Consider the following 11,343-nt stretch of genomic DNA (forward strand, 5'->3'; position numbering starts at 1 on the left):
CTACTTAAGAGCACTGGAGAAAAAGAATTAGAAACAAAATCTCCTGCCAACCTACGAGACTTAACTATAAAAGTAAAAAGGAAGGAAAACACTTATTATCTAAAAATATTCAACCTTAATGTGATGTGCATCATAGCCAAACTACTAAAGAGATTGCAAGAACAGGGGGAGAAAAAGCTAGGCTTCTGCCTTCTGCTGGGGTCATGATCCCTGCCTGGGCTCCCTGCTCAGCGGGAGCCTGCTTCTCCTTCTGCCTCTCTCTCTGCCCCTACCCAGGCTTGTGCTCCCTCTCTCTCAAATCAAAGATAAAATCTTTTAAAAACACAAAAACAGACAGAAAAACCAACTGCTTGCAGGAACGATCTCTAAGCCCTGAAGTCAGCAGAATACGCTACCCCAAAATATGCCGCTTTGGTATATTAAGTCTGTTGAGCTGTGGGCACTTGGAAAATAGGAAAGCAAGGAGAGGTGTCCTCAAACCTCCCTCCCCAATTGACTTAAAGATAGATTCTTCTAAAGGAACTCAATTGTCATAAATTATCTCCCTGGGAGTTTCATCAGCCAGGGAAGACTGGCTCTCTTCACAGGAGAGGAGAGAGGAAATGGACACCATACCCAAGCAAACTTGGTCACAAATTATCATACCTCCCAATTATGCACCTAAGGTCCCTTTGTCTTTCTTAAAAATCATCTACCTTCTCCTAAAAGACCAACACCCCCAGTACCCTTGTTCCAGTATAATGGCATTTAGCCCAAGTTCCAAGCCACCTCAGAGACTGGCTCAGTTTTCTCTGGGAATCTTCAAGGAATACATGTATATGTATTCCTTGTACATGAGGAATAAGGGATAATAAATGCTTGCCTGATTTTCCCTTGTCCGTCTGTCTTGAATCACAGAGTTCCCAGCTTGGAACTCAGAGAGTAGGAGGAAAGCCATTTCCCCACCAAACCCCACGTGCACAGGAGGATCGTGGTGCTTCTTGTCTTCTCCCGATCCACGCTTGTCACGTGCTCAGAAAACAGAATCTCTAGCCATCCCCTTTGCTATATCCCCGCACATAAAGAAAACCTCAAGAAAGAAAGGAAAGTGACTTCCACGTGTCTGGGAGCAGGTCCCCATTCGGATTCACAGCCTTGGGACTTAGGGAAGGTGAGAAGGATCAGAGAAACGGGAAAGGCTGGATCCGGAAGCCTCGCTATTCGCTCATTTCCCCACCGCACATCCTTCCTAGGAATATAATTAAACCTAATCAAGACTGACAACACTTCTGAGCCAAACACTTGCTGTAATTGTGGAGGGACAGGGAAAGCTGTACTTCAGGGACTGAGATCCTGCCGAGGGTTTTCTCCTCCCTGACAGGCTGACAGCTTTGCAAAGTGAAGTCTTGCTTTCAGTGCCTGTTAGCCAAGAGCTCATCACATCCAGAGGGTACAAATATGGCTTGAGGTGTGGGGTTCACCTGCCAGAAGGAGCGACAAAGGGCTGAGCTGCATGGAAGGGAGCAGGTGAGCACACCTGACCTATCCTAGTCTCACTCCCTGTGCCAGAGGAACTTTCCCTCAGATGTAGGAACTTGCTTCTCTCTTTGACTAAGGAAAGCAGTTCGTGTGAGGTTCTGTGAGCCTGAGCCTCTGGCCTCCTGAGCTTGCAAAGGTATGTCCCCGGGGCAGAGAGATGATGGGGACCAGTGCCCCAAATGTGCCTCCAGACATGGGGGAGCACTGTGTCCTGAGTTCAGGATGTGGTCCCATGGGAGAGCTGTGGGGTGGCCTCTCAGAGAAAGGACCCACATTCTTTATCCGGAAATCGAGAAGGGTCAGAGTGTTTCTGGTTCCCAGGAGCAGCTCTGCCTCTTCAGCCTCCGTGGCCCCTGCATTATGCCTGTGTCAGCATCACTCACAGTGATAAAATCTGTAGCCCTCATTTGGTGCATTCCTGTGTTTTGCAAACGAGCCAGCTTTGTCTTCCCCAGCGTGTTCCAAATCCCCCAAGTGCACGTGTGTAATTGGAAGGTTTCTCCTGCATCTGTCCTTAAGCCTCCGGATCCTACTATTAACACCATCCATGTAAGCCAACTGCCCCCACCACACGCCAGCAGGATGGGGCCCTGTTAGTAGCCATGAGGATTGAAGTGACAGGGGCTGTTGGCAAATCCCTACTTTTGCATCGCCAGCTTGTGAGTACCCAGAGGCTGCCCACTTTCCCTTTACCATCGTCTTCCCTAGCAGGAATACGCTTCTCATTTCTTTGAGGAGAAAACAGGCTGAGAGGGATGCACAGAGTTGGACTAGCTGGTAGGTGTTCGATCCAGAATGGGCGTCACCCAACTGCCTGAGTGTAAAGCCTGTCTTTTAAAATAGTGTACTTGACCATTTGCAAAAAGTAATCTGGGAGAGTGTCATCCCTCCCCACTCTGACACTCTTCCTATTATTCAGTCAGAAAGAAAGGCATTAGTCTTTCCATTTGTTGGGGGAGGAAGAGGAGGCTGATGGCCATAACCTCTGTTCCTCAAGCCCTGAGGCCACCCGTTACCAAACCGGAACAGGAGCCTGAGCTCTCGCGGTTCATGCTGACAGACACCTGCGGGCAAGGACGCATCTAAGGCCAGGCCTTAAATGGGTGAGGACACGGTGCGGGGAGAAGGTTCTGGGAAGATTTGCAAGTTTATGGAACCTATGCAAATTGGAGGTTAGAAATCCTGGTTTCTTTGGTTGTGGGGAAATACTCAGTGGTTCTCTAGAAATGTCTACCTGTGAAGTGAGGTTCAAAGCTTAGTAGTGAAAGAGGAATTCTTATTCAGGCCCGGAAGCATGACAGTCGGCTTGGACTGATAAGGATCAAATCACTTGTAGTGTCAGTCAGGTTCAGAGAATTGATATTGGTCACATGGACCCATTCGCCTGAATCATTTCTCCACAGGTTCGTCAGCAGCTAGGAAATGGCATAGTGAACCTGTGTTTCAGTGGACACTCTTTTCTTCCCAAGGATGCACTAACTCCCTTCACTGTATGTCCCCAAATTTGGGGATCCCTCATTCAGGAACTGCCCTTGTCTCCCGGCAGCACCCAGGTCCTCATGATTAGCTTTGCTAACCCTTTGGGAGATGTCAAACATCCTAAACTAATCCAGGCTTTGCCTAGTGTCCCCTCCGATTCCTCAGTGGGACTCAGACCTCCTATAAACACCCTCGCTGGCAGCAATCCAAGGCCCCCCAGGCTGCCCAGGCTGCTGCAAGTCATAGATCTGAGTTTGGGCAGCCTACAGACCGGTTTCTGGAAGTCTCTGGCTGAGGAGCATTTAAAAGTTGGGATCTATGCAGCTTCAGTTGATCTTGAAAACTAGGAAAACTCACTGGAAATTTTAACAATGAACATACAGAGAACGTTTGGGGTTTTGAAAGACAGCTCTGGAACTATTAAGATATATGTATCAGAGATATAAAGATTGGAATTGGTAGGGGTGCTCAGGTGGCTCAGTGGATGAGTGCACAACTTTAGATTTTGGCTCAGATCGCGAGCTCAGGGTCCTGAGATTCAGCCCCGCATCGGGTTCCATGCTGAGTGTGGAGCCTACTTATGATTCTTTCTCGCTCCCTCTGCCTTTCCCCAACCTGCCTTTCCTCTCTGCCTTTCCTCTGCGTCCCCCAACTCAAAGAAAACCCACAGAAAAACAACTGGAATCAGGAGACAAGCGAGGAAATTGTGATACTAATCAAACTGAGGTACGTGTTGCATGCTGAACAAAAGAAGGGGCGTGGTGACAGACGAGACAGGCTCAGTGCTCAGTGGAAGCAAGAGGGGTTATTAAGGGGTTGTGGGGTATAGGGCGTGGGGAGGTTAAGAAAACCCAGACTTTTGTGGAGTTGCCTGATGGTAACATCACATGAGACAGTAGAAAACACGGAGTGACATCAGGTTGGGGGACGTTTTGGTTCATTTCCGCACATGCTGAGATTAAACGTTTGTGAAATACATAAGGATTTGAACAAGCGGGTTGTCTTGCTGGGATGGAGCACAGAAAAAATTCTTAGTTGCAAATTTAGATTGTTGTTTGCTCATAGCCAAAACTGTATTTCAGGCTCATAGAATCACCCACAGTGAGTGCCCAGAAGGACAGAAATAGAGATCTTTGGACAACACCTTCTCCATTGCACATATCCCGACTCATGGCTCAGTGTCCCTGACACACCAGGGAAGCCCTCTGATGTGCATTATTCTTTGCAGACACATATCATCATCACTGTTGCTTTCTTCAAGAGGTGTTTGATAGATCCAAGAGTTTCTGCCCGTGAAGTAAGAAATGTTTCCAATGATTATTAAAGGAACAATATTCCTCTTTGTAATTGGACCTGGCATTGTGGGGAATGTCTTTGTTGCTGTGAATTACATGTACATATTCTTTTGGGACACTAAAAAGAAATCTACACATCTAATTCTCATCCACTTGGCTTTTACAAATATCATAAACCTTTTTTCCAAGGTAATGCTAAAAACAATAGACACTTTTGGTTTGAGAAACTTCCCGGATGATGTAGGCTGTAAATTTTTTGTGTACCTGGAGCGGGTGGCCCGGGGTCTCTCCATCAGCACCACCAGCTTCCTGACTGTGGTCCAGGCCATCACCATCAGCCCCAGAGCCTCTGCACGTGCCACCTTCAAGCCAGCATCCACATGGTGTATCCTTCCCTTTTTCCCCTTCTTGTGGATACTCAATTCCTTGGTCAGCATGAACTTACTCTATTACATCAAAAACATCAACAGCCTAAACAGATCACAGGTTGGTCAAAGGGGCAGCTACTGTTATTTCCTACCAGCAAACCAGACGATGAAGTGGATTTTTCTCATTCTCATGGCCCTGCGTGACATCCTCTTTCTGAGTCTGATGGGCTGGGCCAGTGTCTACATGGTATGCGTTCTCCATAGGCACCACCAGGATGTCCGCTACCTGCAGAAATCCAAGGTTCTCTACCACAAACCCCCTGAGATAAGAGCTGCTCACAGTGTTCTCCTGCTGATGCTTTGTTTTCTTTTCTTTTATTGGACAGATTGTATTATTTCTTTATATTTAAACTCTTTCTTTAATAGTAAGTTCCTAATATTATTTATTCTAGAAATTTTAACCCTCGGTTATGCAACTGTTAGCCCGTTTGTGCTGATTCACAGAGATGCACATCTGGCTAAATGCTGGCACTTTCATTAAGACTTGATCCCTATTTCCTTGATCCCTCAGATAGCAAGTTTCAAATAAGACATTTTATGCCAGTGAGTTAAAAAAAAATGAAGCGTAGCTTCAAAAATTAAAGTATGATGTTATACAACAAAGCTGGTGACCAGTAGCCCTGAGCTGACACAGGAAGGAGATCATAATGACCTCTGCGACTTAACCTTCTTCTGTCCATCCTGCTCCCCTCGGGAAGGGTAAGCCAATTCCAGAGTTCCTGCTTGTAAGATGCCTCTTTCTCTACCAAACTTCCTCCGGGAAGGAGAAGAATTTGGCAAATTCCTTCAAAATGCTAATGTATTTTCTCTTTGACTTGTAAGTTTCACTTCTAGGGGGATTGCTCATATGGGAATTGCAGTATAAGGATTATTATGCATTGCAGCAGCTTTTAAAAATCATGAACTAAATTTCCAGCAAGTAGGCTCTTTTGCTGGCTATGTGGAAATATCCTAGAGGATCCAGCCATACAAAGGAATTTTATTGAGCTTCTGAAAGAATGTGAGTTCAACATATATTAAATGGAATGATGTACAAGGTGTGTTTGTAATTAACAAAAGACAGGAACTCAAAAGCAATGGCACTCAAAAATGAAATGGAGTATTTTAATTGATCTTATATCCTTTTCTGCATGAGTGCAAAGGAAAGTTAAAGCAGTACTACTTGGTTTCAGAGAAACAGGGTAAATGAAACAAGTACGTACAATTTCCTTTTGCATCTTTCTGTATTTTCTGAGTCATTAAAATCTTTGAATATAGCTTTTTAAAGATGAATAGGCGCCTGGGTGGCTCAGTTGGTTGAGCGACTGCCTTCAGCTCAAGTCATGATCCCCGACTTCCAGGATCGAGTCCCGCATCGGGCTCCATGCTCCCTGGGGAGTCTGCTTCTGACCTTCTCCTCTCTCATGCTCTCTCTCACTCATTCTCTCTCAAATAAATAAATAAAATCTTAAAAAAAAATTCTAAAAATAAAAAAGATGAATAAAAAACTAATTTTGAAAATAACGTGTGGCTTGTTTCGAGACACATTTGTTAGTGCCCTGACATTGCCAGTATTCCAGCCTCATACTGGTGTCCCATCAGAGAGCTACACAATAATTCAGTTTCTACAGTAATTTGAATAGGAAATTTGGCCTATATTTTTCTTAAATTGGAACCCAAATATGTATTTGGGTAGAATTCATCATTCTGGACATAAGATATATCCTCAAACTGTTTTGGAAAAATACTGGATGCTCTTTTACTGATTCTACATCTTTTATAATGCAAAAATTTGAATTGATCTACACATTTTCCATCTCATTTTTAAGAATGCCTGTACCATATCTGTTTGATTGCCCTTGTAGACATTTGAGTTTTTACTTCTCTACTAAACTTCCCTTTGGTTTTGTGTCAACACAGTTTTAAATAACTTATTTAGGTTATTATATTGTAATATGTATAGAAGCTTAACTTCCTGATCTAACTGTGCGTGCTTAAAGCCAGACTATGCTATTTATCTTAGTCCCATAACTTTCTGATGACCTCTTTTTCTGTCATAGAGAACAGGGCAAAATAAGCACTCCCTGAACTGGTCACTGGTAATTGACCCAAAAGGAGGGATGGGAGAGCTCGGAAATGCAAATGAGAATAGCATTTAAAAGTTAATTATGGGGGCACCTGGGTGGCTCAGTGGGTTAAGCCGCTGCCTTCGGCTCGGGTCATGATCTCAGGGTCCTGGGATCGAGTCCCGCATCGGGCTCTCTGCTCAGCAGGGAGCCTGCTTCCCTCTCTCTCTCTGCCAGCCTCTCTGCCTACTTGTAATCTCTCTCTGTCAAATGAATAAATAAAATCTTAAAAAAAAATAAAAGTTAATTATGAAGAAGAGATTATTGAGCAGTAAAAATAACAAGTATCCAGATGAACACGGAGACGTGTGATTGGTGACAAAACTTGGTTCGGATCGTGGGTTAGTCGGGGTCCTCCAGAGAAACAGGATCCATAGGAAGCATCTGTATCTATACATCTGTGTCACTCTGAAGCAATAGGAGTTGGCTCACTTCGCATGGAGGCAGGGACGTCCCACATTCTGCTGCGTGCAGCTGGACACCAGGAAGCTGGTGGGATAGCTCACTGTGAGGCCCAAGGCCTGAGAACCAAGGGCTCCTTATTTAAGTAGCCAAGTCTGAGGGCCCGAGAAGCAGGAGCTCCCAGGTCAGAGGGCCAGAGAAGATGGACTTGGTAGCTCATGAAGAGAGAAAGAAAGCAGCCTTCCTTTGCCTTTTTGTTCCATTAGGGCCCCTAATGCGTGGGCAAGAGCGCATACCTACTCCGTCTACCCAGCACATGCTAATCTCTTGAAGAAATACCCTCATGGACAAATTCAGTTTTACCAGCTATCTGGTCATCCGTCCAGCCGTCAAGTTGACACACAACATTGCCATCACGGACAGCCTGGCTTTTGGGTTCTTGAATAAGTGCTATTCTGTGCTTCTCTCGGAAAAGTTAGATGAATTGAGAAATTGAAATTGAAAGTAAATTCTGCAGAAAGTAATTTCTTCTGCAGAAAGTAATTTCAAGTTGAGAAACACATGGTGAAATTGTCCCCCACCGACAGGAGTGGGAGGTAGGAAGCAGAGGCTGGGAATACGGATGTGTAGCGCTCCCTGACATGGCTGGGAGCCCCATCAGCTACGGCTCGCCTCTCATTCATAGTTTTGTTACCAGGAAAACAGAGTAGGAAAGGGAAGTTGGCATCGATTTGGCCTGTGAAATCTTGTGTAAGTTTTGAAGTCATGATAACTGAAAATGTCTCTGATTTGATGAAATACAAACTTCTAGATTCAAAAAGGTAAGAGAGTTCTAAGCAGTATAGACTCAAAAATGTTTATATTCAGATCAGTTATAATCCAATTTGTAAAAATGAAAATGAAATATCTTGAAAACAGGCAAAATGAAATATCTTGAAAAGAAATCTTAAACAATATATTCCTACAATTCTTAAATGACAGTGGATTTCTTAGAGGAAACTGTGGACCTGAGGCGAGATTTTATTGACCATCCGACCCTATTAAGTTCCTCCTCTGCTGGTGATCCAGGGAGACTTTGGGTCTCCAGGAAGTATTGTCACTTCAGCCAATGACCATGAATCTCTGCAAAGATTTATTCTATCCCTTTATCCACTCCTCAGTCACCACAGTGAATGAGTGTAGGTCCCTCTGGGGGTGCCTGGGGTGGGGGGAAGGTCTCAGTGTATGTTTTTGACAGTGTGCTAGGGTTTCTTCATGAGAATCTATCTTTCTTGTCACTCAAGGGGCTCTGGGTCATGGAACTGGCTCAAGTCTAGGACTGATTAAGGATCCGTGATTATCCTTGATGTCTGAGTGATTTGTATTATGTAAGTCAGGTTTATATTCACAAGGCCTGGAATTTTCTCCTTTTCCAGACCACGTAAGACTTTAGTAGACCTCTTATATACATCGGTTCTACAGAACCATAACCAATGAGTCAATGCAAAGATCTCTGTGAGTCAGATTGTTTCATTAATGTCCATTAGGGGAATCATGCTGTACTTATTTTCGGTGATTAAGTGACATCACTTGGCACCTGTCTTTCTGGGTTCAAGTTATTCTGACTGTATTTAGGCGTTCTAGTTCAGCGGTAGTAACTCCTGATGTAATTTTGTATGTGTAGGAAGAACTCCCACAAAGCTCTTCTAGGATGCTGGGCGACACTCATGAATTTATTTGTCACAGCTATGGTGAGAGGAACCCTTTGCTTCGGATGAACGGATCCAACAAAATAAATACTTTAGAAATCCAATAATCTCAAAACTTTTATAACTTCCTCTAAATATACTAAGGATTTCTTAATATTTCCACTTAATTAAGTGTAGGCCACATTTGGGTTCATCTTTCTGTCATCCTACCTCTCAAAATATTTGAGCCATTCCCAGCCACTTAAATGAAAATCCTGAATTCAGAATCTCTGCTAAGTGGATCCGTCTCAATACATTTTTAACTCAATATTCTTTCTTTCTTTTTTTTTTAAGATCTTATTTATTTATTTGACAGACAGAGATCACAGGTAGGCAGAGAGGCAGGCAGGGAGAGAGGAAGAAGCAGGCTCCCCGCCAAGCAGAGAGCCTGACGTGGGACTTGATCCCAAGACCCTGAGACCATGACCTGAGCTGAAGGCAGAGGTTTAGCCCACTGAGCCACCCAGGTGCCCCTAACTCAATATTCTTTTAAACTTGGTCCTACATCCTTCATGTCCATTTCCATACACACATCTCTAGCTTGAAACACAAACTCTCTCTTAACTGTTTCTGAAATACAGGTGGAATATTTTCTGAAATGAGTCAATGCAAAGATCTCTGTGGGTCAGACTGTTTGATTCATGTCCATTAAGGGAATCCTTATTTTTGGTGACTGAAATACACACGGCTTTGCTCTAAAACCTCTCTTGCTCTAAAATCTATTCTAGGATTTTCATCTCTCCATACAGGATTTTGAACTATCGTAGTTATGTTTACCATATTTGGATCATCTATAGCATCAGTCCCTAATGGAAAATCTGCCCCTTCAAGTTTGCACCTGTCTAATCATAACGTGTCATACTAAATTTATTGAAGGCTATAAATGTAGTTGTGAAATGACAAGAATTAAGGGGGATACAAGCATGGTTAACGACAGCATAATAATGGGAAAACTTCAGTTGTGAAAACTTCTAGTACACAAATGTCCTGCTTTCTTGAGACAGCAAATGGAAACAAAACAAAACAAAACCTTGTTTTCCAGTGAAAACTTGATAGCTAATGAGAGACTCAGATATTTGAAAAGGACGGGGTAGGATCTAACTGGGATCTTATTTCTTGTTTACTTATTTTTATCCCATCTTATTTCCTTGCACAAATAAAGTTCATAATGATTGAATAAACATGTAAAGGAATTAATGTCCAATTACCAAACAAGGTATAGCAAGTAAGTGGGGAAGCTGATTCTAGTCCACAACGCTTATTGTATCAACCATAAGGAAAGGCAAGTAAAACACATGCATGAACAGAAGAAAGGAAAATAGCACAGGAGGTGAAATGGCAAGAAGGATTTTGGAAAACGAGAGAAATTTTCTCTTCTCCTTCTGCTTTTCTTTAGTATGCGCCACACCGAGCATGGAGCCCAATCTAGGGCTTGAACTCACAACCCTGAGATCAAGACGGGAGGTGAGATCAAAAGTTGGATGATTAACCAAGTGAGAGAAAATGAGACCTATGGGCTGCTTTGGCCAATTGCCAAGAACAAATATTTAAGTGTCCATGATACCTTAAAAACTACTATTTGACAACTGGCTAAATTGATCAAACCACTGTAAGAAATCTGTTCATTTCCCCACTTCTTGTTGATACTAGAAATACTAAGAGTGTCACAGTTCATGGTGACGGTTCTTTCTCTAAAAGGGACAGTCTACTTGAATGACTTTCAGTTAAGAAATCCCCATGTTCACATAGTTTCGTAGATTAGTATTCTATGGAGATGTAACGAACTACTACACATTTAATGACTAATAACACAAATTTATTACCTCATAGTTTCAGCAGACTAGGAATATGGCTTAGGTGTATCTTCAACTTAGTGTCTCAGACTAAATTCAGTGTCATTAAGGCTGCAATTTCATCTGAGGCTCTTCTAGCCATACTCAACTGTTGGCAAGCTTCTGTTCCTTGTTGTTTTAGAACTCAGACTCTTGGTTGCTAAAGGCACCATTCTTGCTACATGACCCTCTTCAGAAGCAGTTCATATTATAGCTGTTTATTTTCTTCAAAGCTAGCAGGGGAGCCCCTCTCCCTCTAAATATGTCTCTTTTGGACCCTCGTTCAGAGTGCTCACCTGATTAGGTCAGACCCATCCAGGATCACCAGTCACCCTCTTTGTCACTGTTTTGTTTAGGTTTTATTTCACAATCATAAACGTAACTCTGGAATCCAGCTAGACTTGCAGGGGAGTAAGGAAAATATGGAACCCATAGAACTGCAGCGAGAGCATAAAGATTGTAAGATGTTTTGAGCAGATGGGTGAAGGGTTGCTCTCCTGAGCTATAGAAGGAATAGTCTGGTGGTTAAGATAAAACACAAGTCAAATGTATTAGGT

At 43.3% G+C, this 11,343-nt stretch overlaps 1 protein-coding gene across 1 annotated transcript; it reads left to right on the forward strand.

Moving 5' to 3' along the window:
• Positions 1 to 4,301: 4,301 nt before the first annotated feature.
• On the forward strand, positions 4,302 to 5,201 carry LOC116589452 (putative vomeronasal receptor-like protein 4). The gene has a single exon (XM_032341389.1). The coding sequence runs from the start codon at positions 4,302 to 4,304 to the stop codon at positions 5,199 to 5,201; it is 900 nt and encodes a 299-aa protein (XP_032197280.1).
• The last annotated feature ends 6,142 nt before the right edge of the window (positions 5,202 to 11,343 follow it).

This window comes from Mustela erminea, chromosome 4, assembly GCF_009829155.1.
Source record: "Mustela erminea isolate mMusErm1 chromosome 4, mMusErm1.Pri, whole genome shotgun sequence".
In the NCBI taxonomy this organism is placed as follows: domain Eukaryota; kingdom Metazoa; phylum Chordata; class Mammalia; order Carnivora; family Mustelidae; genus Mustela; species Mustela erminea.